The 25,142-nt window shown below is 39.6% G+C and overlaps 2 protein-coding genes across 3 annotated transcripts in view; one reads left to right on the top strand and one right to left on the bottom strand.

The window, feature by feature from the left end:
• The window catches only part of mre11a (MRE11 homolog A, double strand break repair nuclease), a 144,281-nt gene extending 129,198 nt beyond the window's left edge, over window positions 1–15,083 (bottom strand). Inside the window, exons 1-2 of the mRNA XM_028800506.2 lie at window positions 14,996–15,083; window positions 13,484–13,531 (exon numbers count right to left, since the gene is read on the bottom strand). Of these exons, the coding sequence (XP_028656339.1) occupies window positions 13,484–13,503 (20 nt within the window). The 5' untranslated portion in view covers window positions 13,504–13,531; window positions 14,996–15,083. The remainder of the gene's footprint in view (window positions 1–13,483; window positions 13,532–14,995) is intronic.
• A 68-nt stretch (window positions 15,084–15,151) lies between these two features.
• On the top strand, window positions 15,152–18,159 carry ankrd49 (ankyrin repeat domain 49). 2 transcript variants are annotated; one of them, XM_028800509.2, is made up of 3 exons: window positions 15,152–15,223; window positions 15,963–16,239; window positions 16,829–18,159. In XM_028800509.2, the coding sequence occupies exons 2-3, from the start codon at window positions 15,979–15,981 to the stop codon at window positions 17,285–17,287; spliced, it is 720 nt and encodes a 239-aa protein (XP_028656342.1). In that variant the 5' UTR covers window positions 15,152–15,223; window positions 15,963–15,978; the 3' UTR covers window positions 17,288–18,159. The 2 variants fall into 2 exon arrangements, with proteins under 2 accessions (XP_028656342.1, XP_028656344.1); XM_028800511.2 differs by having other exon boundaries at window positions 15,194–15,214.
• The last annotated feature ends 6,983 nt before the right edge of the window (window positions 18,160–25,142 follow it).

The following is a 25,142-nucleotide window of genomic DNA, read 5'->3' as shown; positions in this document are numbered from 1 at the left end:
TGGTTAAAAAATGTACTCACACTATCCAAGACTTTAATGGTTTCAAAATGTATGCAGTATTTTAATGAGCATTTTTTAGAGGGAAGATACAGTATATGAATGATTTATATAAGAGCAGTTTACAATATTACCACCTTGAAATTTTACCTTTACCAATGCCAGATTCTTACTGAGTGGGTAAACTACCACACATCGTACTGTGTAAATGGACGTTTCTAGATATTCGCAAAGAATGGATTGCCCAGGAACAAATGTGAAAGGAAGAATACACAAAAGGAGTGAAAATAATAAACAGTAAGGCCTCTGACCTCCCTAAGCACACAAAGGATGACTGACTACCCCAAAGGGTGGCTTGTCTACATAACCACTAACACAATCCTTTGTTTACCAGACTGATTCACTCATCACACTTTCTCAGCCTCTCCAAACTTGTGGTCTCCCTTCTTCCCTCCTAACTCTCCTGGATCTGAGCATAAAATACCCTTTCAGCCAGTAATCACCATTCAAAGGCTTTTTAATGTCTCTAAGTAACTTATACTAACATTACCAGGATTCCCTTTAGGCTTATAAAGTGTGACAGGGGGTTCCAGATTTTCCCCCAGTACTGTTGAAAATTAAACACACATTGTGAAGCACTTCTTTTCAAACCAAACTGCTCAGTAGTGGAAAAAAAAAATAGGGTAAATAAGAAAAAATAAATCTTCATCTACTTAGGTCTCTGAAAAAATAGTTTACAGTAATCCCTCACCTATCGCGGGGGTTACGTTCCAGAGCCCCCCGCGATAGGTGAAAATCCGCGAAGTAGCGACCTATATTTATTTTATTATTTATACATATTTTAAGGCTTTATAAACCCTTCCCACACTCTTATAAACCTTTCTCACTCTCTTGTTAACCTTTCCCACACTCTTATAAACACTTCCTATGCTCTTAAACACTTTCTACATTCTTAAACACCTCAGACCAACACTGCACACTGCACGCAGCGATCAGACGTCAATGTGTCTGCACTCGCTTTGTGAAGGGGGGCAGCTGAACTCACTCTGAGCAGAAATGGACTTTGTGCTGCTTCTGCCAAAATGCCTGCTTGTCGCTCTGCGCGTTCGGAAGGAGGAGTGTGTGTGTGTGTGTGTGGGTGTGTGAGAGCTGAACGCACCTTCGCTCAAACCCCCCCTCCCCTGAAGCGCAGTAGCTCCTGCCACTTCGCATTGTCAAGGGGGTGGGGAGCTGAATGAACGCTAAGGAGAAGTGGACTTTGTGCTGCTTGTCACTCTGCGTGTCAATAATTTTAAGCCTGTACATCACCAATTTTCCTGTCTCACTGTCTTGTCTTGCGTGAAGTTAAAATGTTTTATAATAGTGAGATGTTACTCATATCCTTAGCCCGACATCCACATATCATATGTGTTAACAAAGTGTGTTTTATAAGTTTACATGTGTTTTAAAGCATGTGGGATGGGTATTTTAAGGCTTAAACTATAAAATGTTTATTTATATGGTCTTTCTATATCGCGGATTTTCTCCTGTTGCTGATGGGTCTGGAACATAACTTCCACGATAGGCGGGCAATCACTTGTATTTAAAAACCCGCGAAGTCGTGAATCCGCGAAAAGTGAACCGCGAAGTAGCGAGGGATTACTGTATTTCAAATGAAAAATTAATACAATATTTTGGCTGAATAAATTGATTTATAGTTGAATCCATTTTTAACCAATTCATTCATATGCCCAGAAATGCACCGGAAAACATATTAGTTACTGATTCTTTTAATTAATGCCATACAGGTATTAGACAGCCTGCAAGATACTGTTTGTAAATATGAGTTGGCAGATAAATATCTTCAAACTAAAAATTACATGACAGTTTGATGTGCAAGTGAAACTGGTGCAAGATAGTGAATTGGAAAGGTTTAAAATTCTCTGAAAATAATAGACCCTCACTCAAATTAACTTTGCACCCAGAGACTGTTTATTATAAACTGCTCAAAGAAATTAAAGGAACACTTTTTAATCAGAGTATAGCATCAAGTCAATGAAACCTCTGGGATATTGATCTCGTCAATTAAGTAGCAGAGGGGGTTGTTAATCGGTTTCAGCTGCTTTGGTGTTAATGTAATTAACAACAGGTGCATTAGAGGGGCAACAATGAGATGACCCCCAAAACAGGAATGGTTTAACAAGTGCAGGCCACTGTTTTTCACTAGTTTTTGTACTTGGCTAAGGTCAGTGTCACTACTGGTAACAGGAGGCGATACCTGGACCCTACAGAGGTTGCACAGGTAGTCTAACTTCTCCAGGATGGTACATCAATATGTGCCATTGCCAGAAGGTTTGTCTCTCCCAGGACTGTCTCAATGGCATGGAGGAGATTCCAGGAGACAGGCAGTTACTCTAGGAGAGCTGGACAGGGCCATAGAAGGTCCTTAACCCATCCGCAGGACTGGAGGAAGGAGGAACACGATGAGCACTGCCAGAGCCCTACAAAATCACCTCCAGCAGGCCACTGGTGTGAATGTCTCTGACCAAACAATCAGAAACAGACTTCATGAGGGTGGTCTGAGGGCTCGACGTCATCTAGTGGGCCCTGTGCTCACTGCCCGGCACCATGGAGCTTGATTGCTTTTGCCATAGAATACCAGAATTGGCAGGTCCACCACTGGCGCCCTGTGATTTTCACAGATGAGAGCAGGTTCACCCTGAGCACATGTGACAGATGTGAAAGGGTCTGGAGAAGCTGTACAGAACGTTATGCTGCCTGTGACATCGTTCAGCATGACTGGTTTGGTAGTGGGTCAGTGATGGTCTGGGGAGGCATATCCATGCAGAGACACACAGACCTCTACAGCCTAGACAACGGCACCTTGACTGCCATTAGGTATCGGGATGAAATCCTTGGACCCATCGTCAGACCTTATGTTGGTGCAGTGGGTCCTGGGTTGCTCCTGGTGCATGACAATGCTTGACCTCATGGGACGTGAGTATGCAGGCAGTTCCTGGAGGATGATGGAATTGATACCATTGACTGACACCCACACTCGCCTGACCTAAATCCAATAACACCTCTGGGATAATATGTTTCAGTCCATCCGACACTGCCAGGAGCTCACTGATGCCCTGGTCCATATCTGGGAGGAGATCTCCCAGGACACCATCCGTTATCTCATTAGGAGCATGCCCCGACGTTGTCAGGAATGCATACAAGCACGTGGGGGCCATACAAACTACCGAGTACGATTTGGAGTTGCTGCAATGAAATTTCCTCAAAATAGACTAGCCTGCAGCATCATTTTTTCTCTTTGATTTCTGGGGTGTCTTTGAATTCAGCCCTCTGTAGGTTGATCATTTTTATTTCCATCAAATAATGTGGCATCCTTTTGTTCCTAACACATTACCCAGTCCTTATCAGTATAGATATCCAGCAGGATTTTTTCCCCATTGAGATCTGACATGTTTTCAAAGTGATCTTTTAATTTTTTTGAGCAGTATATAAAGCACAGGTGTTACACCAAGATCCTGGACAGCCATGGTGACTGCAGGTTTTCTATCACTTTCTTAATTAGTAACTAATTACTGCCACTACAACTTTATGTGTTCATGAGTGACTTGCTTTTTAAGATTCAGAAACCTTAATTACAGCTAGCAGTGAAATATTAATTAGGTGGAAAGCAACCCAACAGATTGCCAGCTACCTTGATCCCATTTGTACTTCTGTGTCTATAGCACTAGACATAAGAGCACATCTTGCCATCTCTGGAAAGAAGGACTTAATATTGAATGGGTGTACGTGCAAAAGAAGGATGAGAAAATAACTTGTATGTTTACATGCTTTATTGGTTATGATGTATATACTTGCATGCTTATATAGCATACTTGAGCACAAAATACTTCATTATAATTTTTTGAGTAAACACTATCTTCATTCATAGGAATTAATTGTCCTTGCTTTTCTACATCAAGAAATAAATCCAATTTTACAGTAATTTGCTCTCTAATGACAGAAGGTGGCTTAGCCTGTTGTGATTACACAATACATTTTTCATTACAGTATTTTATTGTGAAAAAAGTAGTTAATTCCTGTGAAATGTTGGCAATTTTTACAGTGCAGAATGATAAAGCAAAACGGGATTTTACAAAGTTTTGCAAATGTATTAAAAAAAAACAAAAAAAAACTGAAATATCACATTGACCCAAGTATTCAGACCCTTTGCTATGACACCTGAAAGCTGGTTCAGGTGCAGCACATCCTATTGATTATTATTCAGATGTTTGTACACCTTGTTTGGAGTCTACCACCTGTGGTTAATCCAAATGATTGGACATGATTAGGAAAGGCGTACACCTGTCCATAGAAGGTTCCACAGCTGACAATGTGTACATGAGTAAAAACCAAGCCATTAGGTTGATTGAAATGTGTAATAAAAAAGGTTTTCTCTGTAACAGGAGAAGGGATAAAATAAAGGAGTAAGAGGGGGGGTTGGTCGCTTCAGTGCAAAACCAGCTACAAAGATTGGAATGTTTGGGATGATAGCGAAAGAATGTGCAAAAACTTGCTTCTCATAAAGAGTTTCAGAATGTTATGGGAATACAGTCAAGGCCATGTACTTGTTTTTCACTTCGAGGGGCTTCATTGCAAGCAACGCTTGTTATTGTGTGTCTTCTGATACTAGGCACCATCTCAGTGAGGGCCAAGTAGAAGAAAAACAATAAGATGTCCCGTGGGAAGAAGGTGTGCAGAAACTGATCACTTCTGTATACACTGCTTACACGTAAGCCATTTTGGGTAAGGACACTCAATTAGTATATAAGGGAAGGTTCCGCCCTCAGTTTCTTCGGAAGCTCAACCGTGGGGAACGTGCACACCGCCCGGTATTGGACCAGGCTCACGAGTTGATCCTCTGACGAGACTGACACGCGGGCTCCCTCAGTCTACTGGTCTAGGATGATGGCTCTGGGTCTTTTGATATTACTGTAAGTATAGTATAATTCACATATCTGTATTACTGTAAGTCAATAGTATAATTCACATATCTGTATTACTGTAAGTCAATAGTATAAATCATATATCTTTGTCAATAGTACAATTCCTATATCTGCATGTATATTGCTATTATATTGTATGTAACTGATATTATATTTGAACAAGTAAACAATTGAAGTATTGGACCTTTCCTCTCTGATTCTTGCCTGCTTATTTTCTGTTAAAACCTTTGAACCATTTTCCCAAACTAAAACATTTTGGCGTAGTCGGTTGCAGGATTTTGGGGAATCTGGTAAAATATTGAACTATTAAGTGAGGCAAAGGAAATCAGAGATGTTTAAGAAGAAGGATAAAAACCCTGGCGCAGCTCCTTTACCTCTCCCCGGCTGGGAGGAAACAGTATGGGAAGACTGCGCCAGAGAATTGAGATGTGGGGGGGGATTAGCACAATATTGGCAGAGCTTGGATCCCCCAACACCAGTGAATGTGCTAGCCGCGCTTAAGAAATGTCAGGTGTCTGCAAAGGAACCCATAATGGGCTTGCAGACGCGAGGGTGGGTTTTGCTAACTGCGGTTAAAAATCTGGATAGTCTGATAGACGAAAAAGAAAGGGAGATTAAGAAAATGTAAATGGACTTGGCGGATGCGTTAGGGCGGGCCTCAATGGCCGAATCCCAGGTAGCTGTATTATTGCCGCGGGTACAGAGAGCCGAGGGGATGGCGGAAAAGGCAGCCTTTTGCATAGCCAAGGTGAATGCGAAAAAGAAGCGTAGACCGGATGTTGCGAAGATCAAAGCGTTTGTAGCCGCAGTTAACGTCCATGAGTGGGATCCTGAAAAATGGGACGGTAACATTTGGGATGATGATTATGAGGATGATGACGGACCCGATGCAGGGTCGGTAATTGATCCTCTGCCTTTACAGGCTAAACCCGTGATGCGTCGCAGACTTTTTACTGACGCACATGGTAATGTTAGGAGGGGAGATGTTTTCGAAGATTATACTGCACAAGAAAGGGAAGGATTTAGATCACGTTATGCACAAGGGCGAAATGAGCCAGTAGACACATGGCTCGTACGCTTGCATGATGCAGGAGCCGGGCATGTGTCACTGGATAAGGGGGGATGGTACTGAATTTACAGATTATGCTGTCGATTCCCGTTTTAAACAAGCAATGAGACAAGAATTGACTAAGTTAGAAGGGGACAGCACGTTGCTGGCGCTGGCGGCGAATGCAGCATATGAAATATATCCACACCCCCAGAATTGGCCTGAAGTAAAACCATGGACGACTTTGCAGCAGGCGATTCGAGTGGTTAGAGAATTGGCAATGAGGGACGCCGTGGTAGCGGGCCAAGCGGATCAGTTAGATGTGTTCCCATTTACATCTGTAGCCAGGACCATCCTAATAAAAACAGCCCCTGCTAACTTGAAAGGAATAATAATGACTCTTTTACTGAATGAGGTAGGTGCAGGAGTGGGGGAAGTTGTAGCCAAATTACGGGATTTAGGTGACCTGGGGGAGTGGGGAGGAGCCCCGCCAGGGACAGCTGCAACACAACGCACTGGGGCTACATCAAGGGATAGCGCCTATAGAACAGGGGGAGTGAATAGGAAGGAGTTATGGGGAGCGTTAATTAATGCTAAAGTCCCTAAGGAAGAGATAGATGGACTGCCTACAGGAGTGCTCCTGGACAGGGCAAAGAAAAAAGGACTTATAGATAAGTCTGGTGGAATAAAGAAACGAGTAGCAAAGGCAGAAGTACATTCACTTCTTACCTTCGCTGAGTGGGAAAAGTTGAGTAAGAAGCGTGATGAAATTGGCCCCTCTTCATCTTCCGAGAGCTCCTCGGAGGAGGAGGAGGAAGACAGGGGGAAAAACCGGCGCAAGAGTAAACATGAGAAAGGAGGGAAGAAAGCTAAGAGCAAAGGGAAAGGGAAAAATAAAGGAAGGACTTTATATCCCGTCGAAGAATTAGAACGCGCAGCACGAGATTGTTAGGGATGGGGCCAAGCACAGGTGAGAGCCCTAAATTGGCATGATGCGGACATTCGACCTTTTGTACCGGTAACGATACATTGGGAAACTAAAAACAAACAAATAGTAAAGGCTCTCATCGATACGGGTGCGGAGGCCACTTTAATATATGGGAATCCATCTAAATTCAAGGGGGAAACGATTGACAGTGCAGGGGATTGGGGGAACGGACATCCCTGCCACTCAGGTGACGGTGATGTTACAAATTGGTCAGTTGCCCGTGAGACCCTACCCCGTACTAATCACCCCAGTGAAAGAGTATATAATAGGGATGGATCGTCCACAGGTGGCAAATATGCTGTAATCGCATGCTGGCATACAGCCTGCAAATGTCAGCGTGCATCAACAGCATTTCTGAAGTTTTTTAGGTGTACGGTAGAATCAACTTTTACAGCTGTATTTTCTTCGCTAAAAATGGAGACAGCATTAGTTGCAACAGAAACTTTAACGGCAACGTTAACTGTAGCAGTAGCGATAGAGAGAGTCGAATCGGAGGCCGTTGTGCTTTCCTCGAGGAGGGCGGAGTCAGCTGCAGCAGCTGCGCTAGTCAAAGACGCAGATAAGCCGTCTCTGCATCAAGTGGAGGCAAAGGCGGCTGAAACAGAAAACCTACACTTGTCTGCTGGTCAGACAGATTGTGTATGGTTAATAATTATAAAGCAAAGCACGTGTTTGTATATGAAAGCTTTTGAAAGTACTGCATTTGAATTAATGGAATGGCCATTTTAGCAGTTAGTTGAAATGAAAAAACTTATTGGTGTTTCAAGCAGCACATTCATATTGGGGAATAAGTAAATGAAAGGCAGTGGCTTACCATCCAGTTTTTGGAGCTCAGCATGTAAAACAAAGGGGTGAAAATCCCGAAGGGACACTACGGGCATGTATGCCCAAGATCAAGTCTAGCGCTAAAGGGAGTCACTGTGCTAGCAGGCGTAATCGACGCAGATTACCAAGGGACCGTCAAAGTTCTGTTACAATCCTCAATGGGGGATCCAATCAAATTGACTAAGGGAGATCGAATAGCGCAATTGTTAATAATACCAGTTCACATGGGAAAAGTGCAGGAAAGTACTGCACCAGTAGTTAAGACTGGCCGGAATGTGGGGGGATTTGGATCAACAGATGCTCCTAAATTGGTTAATGGGGCGAAGGTGTGGGTTAAACAACCCCATGGACCACCCCGCCCGGCAGAAATCATCGCAATGGGACAGGATTTGATTGTAACTGTTCTATACAATGGAGAAGAAGCATGGGTAAATGTTCCTGCAAAACACTGCTATAGACGGGAGTGAGGAGTGGGTGCAACATGCTGTGTTCTTGTTTTACAGAATTGGGGGTGTTCTGAATGAAGTAGGAGCCACTACATTAGGAGGCGAGGCAACGGAGACGACTCAGGTCCGATGGTGGTGGAACACTTCCACTAAATCTAGACGGCAGGTGAACACGACGTGTCCGGAGAATCAGTCTTGCAATGTCCTTACAATTACGACTGGTGATGGGTGCACCATCTACTCCTCGAACTTGAAGGTGCCGGGGGTAAAACCACAGAGGTATCTGATTGAGTGCTCTGAAAACTTAAATATTACCTGGACGTCGAAAGTAACTTGGTGTATGGGGCCCTGGAACGGCTCCAAGGTACAGTGCGAGGTCAATGCAACATCAGGCGAATACACCTCTAATAAGACTGGGCCCATTGGCTGGATCAATGCAACTGAAATTATTAACAGGACTATACCAATGCTTGCCATAGCCGTGTGGGCCAGAACCCCCATAACGAGACAGTCACACGTAGAACCAATAATTGACACATGTAAACTTGTTTCTATGACAGCAAAAAGGACTAAGGTTACATGGCAAGTGACATTTCCACTGTTGCCACAGTGTAAGCGTGCTAAACGGGCATGGTATGACACTTTCTTAGGAGGGGTTGGCACCACCCTAGGAACTTTAAACACCATAGATAATGAAATAACTGCAAACAAGCTTGAGAATGTGGGACGACATACTCACAAAGTGGCAGACCAAATGGCTAGGTGGTTACCTCAGTCCATGGTCTCTCATCAGCAAACAGTAAACTGGGAACAACGCGCTTCAGAGTGGATAATCATGGCTAGCAATGACATTCGATGGCTAAATGTCTCAACTTTCATGAACTGGACTGTATGCACTTTTAACATATTACAAGCACAGATACAGAAAAATAACATGCAAATGGCTTTAAGGACTAATAATATGCAAATATGGCAAGATATATGGAACATTAGCAGTAGCTTATGGTTAACGGTTAAACCTGAAAATATTAAGTGTAATGATACAATATGTAATGGGTATTGGTTTCAATATAATGTTACCACTATGATAACCTTGTGTAGATACCACGTTTTACCTGTTGTTGCACACGGACACCCTTTGGTGCTGCTTATTATTATTATTGCTTTAATGACTATATTCAATTGCTATGTGTTTTGTGTTTTAAAACGAATTAATAATAGAGCACGACAGACAAGGTTGCTGATTTTGCGCTGAGCGAGGGACCGATTGTAATAAAAAAGGTTTTCTCTGTAACAGGAGAAGGGATAAAATAAAGGAGTAAGAGGGGGGGTTGGTCGCTTCAGTGCAAAACCAGCTACAAAGATTGGAATGTTTGGGATGATAGCGAAAGAATGTGCAAAAACTTGCTTCTCATAAAGAGTTTCAGAATGTTATGGGAATACAGTCAAGGCCATGTACTTGTTTTTCACTTCGAGGGGCTTCATTGCAAGCAACGCTTGTTATTGTGTGTCTTCTGATACTAGGCACCATCTCAGTGAGGGCCAAGTAGAAGAAAAACAATAAGATGTCCCGTGGGAAGAAGGTGTGCAGAAACTGATCACTTCTGTATACACTGCTTACACGTAAGCCATTTTGGGTAAGGACACTCAATTAGTATATAAGGGAAGGTTCCGCCCTCAGTTTCTTCGGAAGCTCAACCGTGGGGAACGTGCACACCGCCCGGTATTGGACCAGGCTCACGAGTTGATCCTCTGACGAGACTGACACGCGGGCTCCCTCAGTCTACTGGTCTAGGATGATGGCTCTGGGGTCTTTTGATATTACTGTAAGTATAGTATAATTCACATATCTGTATTACTGTAAGTCAATAGTATAATTCACATATCTGTATTACTGTAAGTCAATAGTATAAATCATATATCTTTGTCAATAGTACAATTCCTATATCTGCATGTATATTGCTATTATATTGTATGTAACTGATATTATATTTGAACAAGTAAACAATTGAAGTATTGGACCTTTCCTCTCTGATTCTTGCCTGCTTATTTTCTGTTAAAACCTTTGAACCATTTTCCCAAACTAAAACAAAATGCAAGCTGAAAAGTTCCGTATAACTCAAAAGTTGTCTTACTGACTTAACTCACTCATCAATAAAAAAATACTAATATTACAAAGATGAAATTTGGCACTAAGTATCTGGAAAGAAAGGACACTTTAATATTCGAGTATTTACGGGTAAACTCCCTAGAACAGAAAAGCTAAATACCCTAAAATCTCAATAAGATTGACAGATTTGATTGAAATTTTGTGCTGTTATGGATAAAACATAACTAGCCGATCCACATTTATTTTATTTTTCGATAATTTTTTTATTATTGGATGTTTGTTAATATTATGCTAACTTGCATACTCTGCTCTGTGTGCTTTATGCAAACGAATGACAGAAAGCTTCTGACAGGCCAAACGGCAGCATCAGCCAATAGGGTACATGAACAACTGAGGAAGAGGTGGTGTCCTGGTATCTACAGCTAGTTATGAAATAGAAGAAGAAAATATGGCAAAGTTCAAGGAAGATGCAAAGGTCAGTAAGCATGCTATTAACTTCAAATTCCAGCATAAGGCACTATGGCTGTGAGTAGGTGTAGCTTCACGGGAAGCGAAAAGGGAGTGAGAGAGAGAAGTATAGATGGAAGTGGTGTCCTCCTAGCCAAGATCAGCCAGGAGTGATGCAGTGGCATCCAGTAGGGAGTTTTTGTCCATCATATACCACATAGCCCCTGATCAATGTTACACTTTTATCTGAATGTAAATGAAAGCCCTAAGGAATACCACACCCTCAATTTTATATACATGTAAGAGCTTAGATGCTGATACCTGAAATTCTAGAAGTGCTTCAGAATCAGTTGAAACTTAACTGGCCGCCCACAATCTACTTCATTGCAATATACATTTGCACTTGCAGATTTTTGAAAGGAGACCTTTGCCACCTATATTCAAATTTACATTTACACGTGCTTCTGCTTTATATTGAAGGGGGATGCCCCACTCCCCTGTTCTCCAAATTTTTTTGCATCAGTGCTTGTAGTGGGCTAACAGATATAAATTTTTTGTTTTTGATTACTGGCACTTTTAGATGTATACCAGCAGTGTTTTTTAGCATACTGGCTCTCACAATGGTTATCCATTCTGCTCTGTCTACCTCCAGTCCCCAGATATGGTGCTCCAAAGGACTATGAAGGGAAATGTGCCCAGGAAATTTTGTTAAGTCAAATGGCCTCAGTTATAGTGCAGTTGGTTAATCGGGTGTATCAGAAACACTATGAAAGCAAGTGCTTTTCCGTTTATATGGCATGTGTAGTCACCCTCCCCACCCCACAGGGAAATATTAGTGTCAAGCAGTGTGCTATAGTTTTTAAGGCTTAGGACCCACAATTTCAAACCCTGAGGTTGTGTGGGTTCAATCCTACTACTAACAACTGTGTGACCATGAGAAATTTAATTCACCTGCCTCTGCTCCATCTGGAAAAAACAAAGACTGACTATTAAATTAGGCTCATACTGCATAATGTTTTCCAGCATTTATCAGGTGAAGCTTTCATTTACATGTTTGTCATGGACAGCTGCGAAGCACACCCTTGACCACAGTCCTGTAATGGGACATCCTCAGCGACTCAGTCATAGTGCCCTCCAACTCGCCAGAGTACTCAGCCAGGAATTTAATGCATAAAGAAGAAAAATATTTAACACCATATATGATATAAATCAAGATAGGTTATGTTTACACTGTATACATTTGCTAGACCAGATAATGAATTTCCTAGGTCAAATTAGGAATAGTATGTTATTTTAACCACTAAGTGTGGAAACTGCAGTTCTCAGAAAAATATAAAGACGACAAACTTCTTCTTTCTAACCTTTGTGTTCCTTTTGGATCTGCAGTTGTACGGTCCCGCAAAAGTCAAACAAATATGGCTTTGTTAAAGAGCTATTTTTCCCTAGCTCTGAGTATGCATTGTTTTCTAGCTTAAATATATCCTAAACGAACAAATACCATCTCAAAACTGCCCATGGAAACAGTGTGCATGTGACTGAGATTGACTATTTAATGATGAAATCAACACTTGTGTCACTTTTACACCAGCCAAAGCCTGTTGCTCATTTTAAATCCTGAATCTGTTTTTCTCAATAGTGCTTGTGAAATTACTTGTGATACTTCATGGATCTTGCTGTAAATGTTCCATATGTGGATCTTTTTTTTTCCTTGGCCCTGCATATGCATAAAAAACTTGGAACCAGACATTATCTTTCATCATAAATGCAACTGAATAACAATCACATAGTAATCATCACATCCAGCTAGCTCCAATCACATCACAGGCTCCAAGCTAGAAATGCAAAACAATCGATGCTGAAATTAATCTATACCATACCTATTTCCCAGAAAAAAACACAACGGACTTCAAAACATCTAAATATACAAATAATAGCAAAGATAATGTTTCTTCTCTGGTGAGGGAAATGGTAAAGCAGAAGCTCGAAGCTGCTTTCTTTAACTGGATCCTTAAGACCAGACACAAAATGTTAATAAGTAAACTACAAGGTGATAGCCTCTGTCTCTTAGTGGTGACAAATACTGTACGTATGCTCTACAAGAACATATTGTTTGATATTAGTAAAACAATGCACTGGAAGAGCGCTGAAGAAAGTGGGTTCCCATCTCTGTGGGACTAACATAAAGCCAAAACAAAGTTAAGATAAGCAGGTACAGAATTATATCAGGCCTCTACAGACTCAAAAATGTGCCTTAAACCAAGAACCCACAAACAATTAGCAAGCAGAAACACCTTTTTTTTTTTTTTTTTTAAAGTAGGGCCTGTTAATCAATTTCTATTATAACATTCAAATGTCTCATCCTTTACTCTCAAGTCAAAATAGGAAAAGACATTATACAGATGAAAATCAACTGACATAAAATAAGATTGTAAGGCCATATAGCCCAATCGTACACACCACTTTCCTTTCATCCCATTTAATCTGGTACTCCAACAATATTTCAACATAATTTCATGACCACAACCTTTAATTTGATATTAACAGTGTCTCATGGGAGAAAAGCTTACAACTGAAAGAAAGAAAGCATCCATTTAAGAAAGAAAGAAAGGAGGAGACTAATGCCCATTGGGTTCAACTCACATGGTCTCTGTAGCACTCATTTTTCCAAAAGGAAAGCAAATGTAGGTCCTATAATAAGAAATACATTAGTTCATTTATTATCATAGTACTACATAGTTTGGATCGTCTTCTTTTTCACATTTTATAACTTATTTAAAAACATCAAACCATCAAAAGTTTTTAATAAACTGCATAGTCTTCAACACTCAACAAAAGACAAAATTAACATTTTTTAAGCAAATTAAACATTAAAATAAATCTTAATTAATTTTACTCCCATTTAGAGCCATCCAAAATGCAAATCTATAGAAATCTTTATCTTTATATTAAAGTTCTCTATATTCCAAGCCAGAAGTTCTTATGTGTGTGTTTGGCTGGCTGTTTGTTTAGTAAAGTTTTAATTTTCCCTTTGTGACAAATAACTACATCTATCTAGGTTTCCTATTAGAAATCATATGGAACATGCAAACAGAAGGCACCAATTTTAAATTCTCAACATTAAGCATCTCACAAAGATACAAATTACCATTAAGTTTTATAACAGTTTCACAGCATCCAACGATTTAGTTCTTCTTGCAGTTTAATACTCTTTTTCTTACTATTTTGCTTAAACATGTACGTACATCTGTCATTTATACACACAGCATGTCTTGTACTTGTGACATCTCTTGATTATCAGGTACTAATCGTAGCTTTAATTTGGAGCAACCACTGCTATACAGGTGCAAAAACAGAGTTCTATTTTCTTCAGTCCCTGCTGATCAGATGTACAGCATGACTTCCATTTGCACACATCTTTACCGAGCAGGTGCACCGCAGGGATTTCATTTCATCTGCCTCTGAGAATCAGGTGCTAAGCGCGGCTTCAGTCTGCATTGGTACCTAACAATCAGGTGCACACATTCTACCCGTTTGCATCAGTCAATAATGGCATCCATTTGTTCGTTTTCGACAATCTGATGCACAGCGTGTATTCCATTTATATTATCCCCTACTGTTAGAAGTGCACAGTAGACTTTTTTGTTTACATTAGTCCTTCATGACTATATACCAAAACCATCTTAATAATTTCGTCTGATGAGCACTGCTGACAATGAGCAATTGGAAACACCGCCACTGAAGACCAACACTACAACGAACTTTTACGGATGGAAGACTAAATTTTCACTCCGCTCAGTAAAGCTTCAACATGACGTTGCACGTAAACTTTTAATTCTTTAAATTTAAATTGATGCTCAAATATTCAGAAGGCAGAATTTGACTCCCATCATATCTACACTAGTTTCAAACTCCCATTTATTAAATACGACAGACCCGAACTTTTACACCTGCCTTTCCCGCGTTTCCTCGAGTCTCGCGAGGTGCTGTCTGTACATAAACTCGCTGCGCAAGCACTCAAACAAAAACATCCCTATCGCATTAAATAAAAATAAAAACACCGACACTTTACTGAATGCGGAAGTGTTGCATCTTGAGGCTTGTAAAGAATAACTCTGTATAAGCCGGGAACCATGGTTGTGAAAAGTTGCTTACTTAAAAGTGGAGAATCCGGTGAGTGCTGTCTGGTTACACGTGAAACATCCCTCACGCTAGGGGTCAAACGCGCACACGCTGCTTCCGGTCTGACATTGGTTGAAATGTGGGTATTGTAGTCTTTTGTTTGTATAACTCTTAGTCTTAAAGAGGAGGAACTACAATTCCCAGACTACACAGGGGTCATATAGTGGTTGGACGGATATTTCTTAGTCGTAGGTGAGAGAGGTAATGTTTCTATGAACATAGTAATTTCGTTTTATTTATTTATTTAATTGCTTATTTATAATAAATTGGTTTATTTGGACGTTTTTAAAATGGATTCGTTAGCACTGAGCTGACGACTCTTATCCACGATGCAAAAAAGGAATACGCATAGCTGAAGGGTACGCGATTTACAAGGTGTACACACGTACAACGTATTGTTACGTTAAAGGCAGCAGAAACCGTCACTGTGCTGCCCTATTATTTTTACATGTAATGTTAAAAATCAACTCCCGTATCAATACTTAACTGTGTGGATATGGGGCGACACGTATATCTTATAAAATCATTGTGTGACTTCTGTCCAGTCAATTAAATTGCTTGAGTAGTGAGCGCTACTTTCCATCACAAATCCCTTTTATTGTTGGAGGTGAATGTAGACCCTTCTGTATTAATAATGATTGCAGAAGTCAGTGCTTTAATATTTATTTTCTCCACTCTCATTTCCAGGGTGGTGGTGGTGGTGCAACTCGTTCTGCTTATCTGAAGGCAGAGGAGGCACTAAGCCGACTAAGGGTTCAGAATAAAAACAGTTTTTATTTATTTGACATTTTCATTAATTTTAACATTCCAATTAATTCAAGAAGGCATATTTTGTATAGCAGGCTCTGTGCAGGTTGCTTAATCACACTATTTTCACACTAGGCAGTTTATTTAAATGTTTTCTGCTGTTCATTTCTTTTTATAAATATTGAATTTTCAGGGTTGTGAAAATTAAAATGGATGAGTTAGCAGCCTCCCCATCTCCCACCCGTGGGGCTAAAATGGATTTCCCAGAAGACTTTAATCAACTGGAGCTTTTGGACACGCACAGACATTTGATTCCGGTGGGAACACATAGCCTTTGGCCAGAAGAGGAGGAGGAGGAGGATGATGATTATCAGGAAGCTGAGCGTGATGAAGAGTGGTACCAGCAAGAGGAAATGAAGAGAGAGAATTACCCAGATCAGCTGTTGCTGTGGGCTTGTGAGAAAAATCGGGTTAGTCTTTTTCCTACCTAAAGGATTTCTGACAGAAGAGAAAAATTCATTTTAGGATGCCAGACTGAAAATATAGATGACCAGATTGATTCGTCATTTTATGTTTTTGAAATTCAGGGTCACATTGAATAAATCTGTGAGAAAAATTGCACAATATTGGATCCACACATTTTGTAAAGACATACTGTTTCTTGACTAAATTAGTTAGAAAAATTAGCGGAGCAGAGTGCATAAAATAATTTCAGGAAATAATGTTCCACCACGGAAAGTTTGAACAAAACATTGCACATTTTAGTCCTTAGCCTAGCCATTGTGAAAACAGTGTAAGCAGTAACCCATCGTTCTCTCTGTCTTCATCCCTGCAAAGAAGTAAGATTATTAGCTTTAGCTAGAATTCCTAATGAAGCACCACAGTCCCTTATGCACCCACTACTGGACCAAAATAACTTTTAAGACTTTCATATTTTTGCCGTTATAATGCTTGAGTAGTCATTATAAAAGACTGTCATTCCTAGTCATTAGGGAAACTTTAGTCTTTTTTGAGAATATGCAATCAATCTGAATATTCTTTCTGCTCTCTTTCATTCAGCTGTCAACTGTGAAAAGGCTTCTGTCTGCTCATGTGGAACTAGTCAATGTCACAGATGATGACCAGTATACACCACTCCATCGAGCTGCATACAGTGGGCACCTGGAAGTGGTCCAGGAACTGCTTGCACACAATGCCAATATTCATGCAAAAACAGTAGATGGATGGACTCCACTACACAGTGCCTGCAAATGGAATAATGCCAAGGTGGCTTCCTATCTGTTGCAGAATGGGGCTGATATAAATGCCCAGACCAATGGGTTGCTCACCCCTCTGCACCTTGTGGCTGGCAGCAGCAACTCCCATGAAACTCTAGAATTGTTGCTTATGAACCGGCATTTACAACCACAGTTGAAAAGTAGCAGCAATGAGACAGCATTAGACATTGCCAGAAGGACTAGTCTTCATTACTGTCTTTTTGAAATTGTGGATGCTTGCACTAACTCAACACCTGAGTAGTTGGTGCTTAGTGAACGCAACCTTTTGTGATCCAGATAACTTATAGTACATAGCAGAGAAGGTAGTGAGAGTTAACCTCATCTTTAGAACAGGTTTAAAGTTTTCTTTAATCTCATGCTGCTATAGACCCAGGCATTAGGTTGTGATCACTTGATGCCTTTGACTTCCATGGAGATTAAAGAAAAACATAAATAAGGAAGACTTTGAGTTAGAAACTGTGAAATATTTCTGTTACATAATATTAAAGATAACGGGAAGAGTGTAGCAATTACAGAAAAAGCATTTGTAGAGAATTTTGACATTTGTTTTGCAGTAATGAGTTTAATTCATTGTATTGTAATTAATGCCGGCACAGTGTGTGACACACATTTGCTGCAGGTTTGCAGTATTTACATGCTTTTGTTTCAGCTAAGCTATTAATTGAAAGCAAACTCATCTATACTTCTGTAAACCCCTGCTAATTAGAGTAATTGTTTCTCAGATTCCAGGTTCATAAATTGCTCACAATGTCTTGTTAAAATATATATATTGTGGTTACTGTTCTATTCTGTTTGTTCTGTTTTCTTAACAAGTGAGCTTCCCCATTACTCTTTTATTATAATTATTTATAAAGCAGGCAGTTGTTGCTGTACAGACAGAGAACCTAACAAAGATATCAAAAACAGCTGTCAAAGGATATAACCTTCTGGTCACTTGACTTGACTTTTGACTCTTCATTAATTCAAGAGCTTTCTTGAGCTATAATATTGATTCTGTAGTGTTGTAATTATTTGAATGCATTAAAATAGTTGTGGATGTACTATACTGTATATGTTTTGAAAGTCAAGAGTTGTATCAAATTTATATTTTAATAGTATAAAGATATCAATTCATTTTTTTCATCCTGAAAGGCTTTTTAAGTTCCACAATTCCTGTCCCTGTAGTAATGGGTGCATGGCAGAAACTGAAGCTCGACAGGTCATCAGTCGGTCACAGGGTGTGCTGTCACACATACACTCACCAGGACCGGTCAATCTGAGGGCATGACTTTGAACTGTGAAAACAAACTTATGCTAACACACTCATTTCAGCACACAATATATTTATAGCTAGACAGCAAACCAATGCCCCTGCATATTCTTATACTCATATTCATATACTCCTTACCCCCCATAACTCCTTACGTTCCCTCCGCTCTGTACTCACTAACACTCTTCAAGTCCCCAGAACTAAGCTCAGCAGCATGGGTGACAGGGCGTTTTCATCGGTGGCGCCGAGGCTGTGGAATGCCCTCCCTGATTACCTGAGAGCCCCACAGTCGACTGAGGCCTTTAAGCGAAACCTAAAAACTCATCTTTTTAGAAAGTCATTTTGTTAAAGTATTTTATAGACTCTTCTGTTCTTTTTTTTTTTTTTTTTTTTTTTTTTTTATTTTTTATTTTTATTTATTTATTTATTTTTTTATTTTATTATTCTATTTTTACTCTGTAGCACTTTGGGATTGCTAAAATATAAAGTGCAATATAAATAAAATTTATTATTATTATTATTATTATTATTGAGGAGGCAGGAATTCTACCCACTTGGCCGTTTAACTTAAACTGAATACAAAAAATGTACCTTTCCATCTGCAAATATGAAGAAATGGGAAAAATAGTGCAGAATTAAACAAGAGATTCAGTTAAACACTTATAGGGAACTCTTTTAAAGTTTACAGTAATTGTGAAGCAGGCTTAATGTGTCCAGGAATACTGTTGTCAAGAGCATAAGTAGAGAATTTAGTGATTTAGTAACAGTGAAATTGTTTCAAGTTGAGGAGACATACAGACCAACAATATGTTAGTAGGGTTTCACACATGTTAAAGCTGTGCTTTCTTTGTTATGAAATATTTATTGTAAAAACAATTATATAGGACTGATGTTGGTTGTATATTATTTGTAATATTATTATTATTATTATTTTGCTCCCTAGGGGAATGTGAAGTTTCCTTTTATTGTTTTAACCCATACTGTTTGTTCAAAATTGTTGAAAATGGACTTAATGTGAGTGAGGTCAGATTTATATGTTATGTTGTGGGATATGCACTTTGCAAGGGACACTACACTCGATATTTTTGATTCTACAAACTTTGCTAATTGTCTAATTCTTCAACAGAAGAAACCCACATCAAAATAGGTAACACAAGGACAAAACAGAAACAAAAATACTTCTTGAGCTAAATAGTTGTCAAGGTACTGGGCAAAATCACCTAAAGCAGAACAAGATCCTTTGATTGAACAAAAAAATATATAATCTTGGGCAAGAATCTTCTCTGTTATTGAGGAACTTGGCTCTTCGGCTGTATGCATGTAGTTTGGTTTGAAGGAAAGATTCAAAATTTTATATTTAAATAGGGTGTTGACTTAATACATAGCTTGTAATGTAAGCAAAATACTTATTTAAATGCAAGCTAAATCTGCAAAAACATAGCAAAAAAATAATGCTAGTAAAGTCATATGACTTTATTCATAGCAACATACACATTATTGCATAGCCTGAGCAGTACAGGATGGACTGACATTGTCTCCAGGGCTGTTTTCTGCATTGTGCCAATTGCCACAACCCTGTGTTTGAGTTCAAAATATTAATGACAGTACTAATTTTTATGTATGTGAAAGATGAAATAGCGATAACCCATGCCTTTTCAATATTAATTTAATAATAATAATGTTTTATTTATACACAGCGCCTTTCTAAGCACTCAAGGGACACTGAACAAACAATAAATAAAAAAGACATCCATCCATTTTCCATCCCGCTGAATCCGAACACAGGGTCAAGGGGGTCTGCTGGAGCCAATCCCAGCCAACACAGGGCGCAAGGCAGGAAACAAACCCCGGGCAGGGCACCAACCCACTGCAGGACACACACACACACACACAACAACCACACACTAGGGCCAATTTAGAATTGCCAATGTACCTAACCTGTATGTCTTTGGACTGTGGGAGGAAACTGGAGCACCCAGAGGAAACGCACGCAGATACGGGGAGAACATGCAATCTCCACGTAGGGGGGACCTGGGAAGCGAATCCGGGTCTCCTAAATGCGAGGCAGCAGCGCTGCCACTGCACCACAGAGCCGCCCTAAAAAAGACATTATAAACAAAACTTAAAACATCAGAAAATATAAAAATAAAATCCAAACAAAGCCACTGTAATCATAGAGAAAAAGCCATTTTGAACAGATGGGTTTTAAGTTTACATTTGAAGGTTGAAAATGATTCGATATTTCTAAGCTCAGTAGGTAATGAGTTCCAGAGCTTGGGAGCAGAACAGCTGATTGCTCTGCTCCCCATGGTGGTTAGACGGGCGAGAGGGACAGTCAGAAGGATGGAGGAAGATTATCTAAGGTTATGGGAGGGAATGGCAGCATGAAGAAGGTCGGACAGATATGGAGGGGCCAGGTTATGAATGTCCTTCAATGATAACACCAGAATTTTAAAATCATTTCGAAACTTAATCAGGAGCCAATGAATCTTCTGCAAGACCAGTAAGTAATATGGTGAATAGATGGGGTTCGAGTAATGATGTGAGCAGTAGAATTCTGGACCGGCTGAAGCTTATGGAGAGATTTGTTAGTGAGACCAAAGAGAAGCAAATTGCAATAGTCCAGATGAGAAGTAACCAAGACTGTGAACAAGAATGGCACTGGTATGGGGAGTGAGGGAGGGGCGGATGCGATTAATATTACGTAGGTGGAAGTAAGCAGACCGGGTGATGTTATTAATGTGAGACTGGAAAGATAGAGTACTGTCAAGGATGACACCCAGACTCTTGACCTGAGGTTGAAGGGGAAACAAAAGAGTTGTCAATAGCAAGTGAAAGATTATCGGCTTTGGATAATGATGATTTTGTACTAATGAGGAGAACCTCAGTTTTGTTACTATTTAAGAAAATTTGAAGAAAACCAGGATTTAATTCCAGCAATGCAGTCAATAAGCGAAGATGGTGGAAAAGAAGAGGTGGATTTACTAGGAAGGTAGAGCTGGGTGTCATCAGCATAACAGTGAAAATTTGTTATATTTACAAAAGATATTGCCAAGGGGAAGAAGGTAAATAATAAAAATAACAGGCCCCAGGACAGAGCCCTGGGGCACACCAGAAGTAACAGCGGTGGTTTGGGATGTTAAAGTTTTAAGCTGGATGAACTGAGTGCGGCCTGAGAGGTAGGATCTGAACCAATCAAGTGGAGTATGGGTAATGCCAATCAAAGATAATCTATTTAGGAGTCAAACTGATAAATACTGTTAGAAAATCTAGCCTAAATAGCATATAACTTTATCATTCACTCAAACGGCTTCTTAAACATAGTCAAGAAATCTTATTCAGTAGTGTAACCTGGAAATTTACTTTACATTCTCAAGATATTCAGTAAAAGCATGACTTTGAGATTGTATAATGTCTCTTGAAACTATAAAGAGTCATCCTAAACTCATAGCATTAAAAATAATCTTGATATATTTGTATTGAGCTGTAATAGTCTTATGACTTGGATGCAAATATTCATTTTGTGTTGCTTTCCCACTGTGTTTTGATAAATTTCTTGATTCTTTTATTTGCTTTTTGAGTCTCCCATTTTTTCACATAAAAATTCTTAAACATAGTTGAATGATTTATGTGTTGTTATTGTCACTATTTTGTTTACAGTGGGTGGTACTATTTTGTGGAGCAGTTGTTACCACATACTAGCGCACAGTCAGTGACATCTTTGCCCTAAATTTATAAAGGTCACGATGTGCACTTCCATCTGCATGAAACAACTCTGCTTCAAGTGGGCTCATTTTGTTGAAGTTTGGTACATTTATTTTTCAGAGTAATTTGTCTGGAAAGTTTAATTTTCACTGAAATGTCTTGCATGCAGAGCCCTATTCAAATTGTTTGAAACTTCAGAATCTCCCATTGAAAGCATTAGTAATTTTTTAACCCATCTATCTTAGAAACAGAGAAATATTCTGTGACTTTGTTGCAATTTTACCTTAAGAGAGGTCACTTCATCTTGTGTATTTTGCATATTTGTCTCTTTCACATGCCCAAACACTGCTTCTGATGGTAAAATGGATCCCCAGAAAAAGTTAGTTAAATGCTAGGTGAGGTGCACGTGCAAGTCAGACATCTAGTAGTACACCAGCTCATTTCTCCTGCTCCTTGAGATAAGTTAACTGGAAATGTTTTTTGTTAAAAAACAACTAAAAAAGTAATTTTGTAGAGATTAATGTAAAAGAAAACCATAAATGTAAGCATTGCTCTGTAAATATGGTGTGAACAAATATGCACTTAGTATTTATAGTATGTGACACTTAAAACTTATTTATAGGCAAAACTCCAGACCTTTGGACCAAAGCAACCATTAATTTTACCTTGAGACTTTAACAGAGATTTGAACTCTCCATCAGTTATGTCTTACAAAAATCTCATGTTTAAGAAATTTGAGTTACAGTTAATCACAGACCTTTCACAACCAACAAGTTAGTAATAATAGTATATCAATCAATGCCATTTTTGTTATCACTTGAATTGGAATCTGCTGTCAAGCTACTGAGCCACCACAAGCCTATTTGATTAACTACATGACATTGTAAAGTACTATTAAAAGCTTGCATTAAATGTAGTCAACTAATGCATGTACTGTAACTGCATTCTATTATCACTTGAATATGGCAAAAATATTTCATCCATCCATTATCCAACCCACTATATCCTAACACAGGGTCAAAACATACACATTTCATTGTATGTTGACCCTGTGTTAACCTATATGACAAATAAACCTAACATAAATGTGAAAACTGACTCTTTGAAGTAACTAAAACGTATTAAATGCTCCAGATTTCAAATCAGTTAAAGCACTAAAATGTTATGCCATTTGTACATTTTCTTAGATGTTTTTTTCTAGTCACTCTAAATTTTATATAATGGGGCTTTGGGTGGCAAGTTCAGGTCTAAAACATTAAGCTTCTTGAACATTGTCTTCTCAACAAAAATTGTGGCATGAAGCAACCATTAAGGCCCCTCTCAAGATCACCAGGCTAGGACCACCTTTAGAAATGTCTGGCATTTCTGCAGTCATGAGGCTTTAATAGCCCCTAACGGGCTGGACATCTCAGTCAGCCTGCACACTGCCCATTCCTGTAATGATACAAATAGGGGCCTACCTTCCTCTAATTTGGGATTGTGTACCCTCTAGTGGCCACAAGAGTTTTTTGAGTCTATTCCACCTGCAGAGTGTCTGTCATTCACACAGGAAGACAACTTCGTCTCACTGCTTCCACCTAGCAGCCAGACAGGGTGTCTTGCAACTTCATACCAGCCATACTTGGCCCCTTTCTCAATGTGAACAGAAACTGAGACATATTTTGCACCTGCTGAATTGCCTGCCCTGTAGCTTTCTGGGAAAAAAACTGTACAAGACTAATACAATTACAAAATAATAATTAAATAAAGCAAGTTACTCATGCAAAAGATAAAAAACATGTGAGATGCACTTCAAGCAGACATTATGGGACAGATTTTGTATCAGAAGGAACTGTATAAGCTCCAAACAGCTATTGTATGAGATTACAAAACAGGGTACAGAGCAATGGTGAGGGACACAGTAACATGAGGGGGTACACTGACTATACACCAAAAAAACAAAACTAGGTAAACTGAAAAAGATATTGATGGCAACTCCTAGGCTGCCCTACAAAGGAAAGAAGGTCATTATGAATTTCAAGTAGTATGAATGAAGGGAGGGCAAATTAAAGGTCAAAGAGAAAAGATGAGTTTGAATGTCAAGAACTTGTGTCTAGAACTAAGAAGAGTGTTCCGGAGTGTGCTACAAAGTTTAATGAGTATTTCTAAATGGGGGTTTGGAACCGTAAGGAGGCTAGCATCAGCAAATCTTTAAATGTGTGGCAGAGTTTTCAATGTATTATTGCTTTACATCTTGAGGTTTGGGTTTAAATTCTGAGTTTGCACATTCTTCCAGTGGGTTTTCTCCAGATTTTCCAGTTTCCTACCATTTCCCTTTGACTTGTGTTAGTATAATTCAGAGAATTGTCACACTTTGGGTAAGTGTGGTTATGTGTGTGGATGTGCTGTGTAATGGACTTGCACTCCATTCAAGTGGATTCCTGCCAGGATAGCCTAGGGCTCCCTACTTCACTGATGTGAATACAATGGGTTCAGAAAAACAGAGGTAGAGTGTACATTTGAGGATTTTCAAAGCAACATATAGTTTAGTTATTCACTGGGAACAAATATGACATAGCACAGAATGCAAAGTCCATACAGAGCGAGATAAACTTGTACTGATAATTCTGCACAAGCCATTGTTGTTAAGCACTTACCCTGTTCATGGTCTCAGCGGGTCTGTGCCTATGCTACTACCACCAGGTAAAACCAACCTCTAGACAGAGCAGGGCACACACAGCCACTCACCCTGGATCAGTTTGCAGTTGCAAATTTAACCAACTTTCATGCTATAATTTGAATTCTGGTTAGTATTCCTATTTTAAGTAGGAAGAGGTATTTCTATTATATATAGAGTATTATATACTACCAGTAACGCTGTACTGCACGATAACGTGCAGTGAATACACTTGACTTGAGCATTCCTAGTTTTCCTACTGTTTCTCTGTCTCTGTTTAGCATTCGCTTGCTCAGAGGTTGATGCGCTTGCTGCTTCCTGAGTAGCTCTTCTTTTCTCCACCCTAGCGGCCCGCTGCTTCTCTTCTTTCGTTGGCATCTTTTTGCATTAAAACTGATTAAATCAGTGTTTGTGTAGCAATTACTTAGTACGTTTTTGTAGAATGATTTGCGAAGGTGGTGGGGAATGAGAACGGCGCCCATATGC

Source organism: Erpetoichthys calabaricus, chromosome 4 (genome assembly GCF_900747795.2).
Source record: "Erpetoichthys calabaricus chromosome 4, fErpCal1.3, whole genome shotgun sequence".
Taxonomy (NCBI): Eukaryota; Metazoa; Chordata; class Cladistia; order Polypteriformes; family Polypteridae; genus Erpetoichthys; species Erpetoichthys calabaricus.
Note: the sequence above shows the minus strand (reverse complement) of the source record. Positions and strands in the feature narration are given on the sequence as shown.

What these genes read in the sequence shown, in the direction of transcription:
- ankrd49 (XM_028800509.2), top strand. Translation starts at nt 15,979, where the DNA reads ATGGATGAGTTAGCAGCCTCCCCATCTCCCACCCGTGGGGCTAAAATG. An exon ending in GGGCTTGTGAGAAAAATCGG is followed by an intron (nt 16,240 to 16,828) that starts GTTAGTCTTTTT and finishes TCTTTCATTCAG; the next exon opens with CTGTCAACTGTGAAAAGGCT.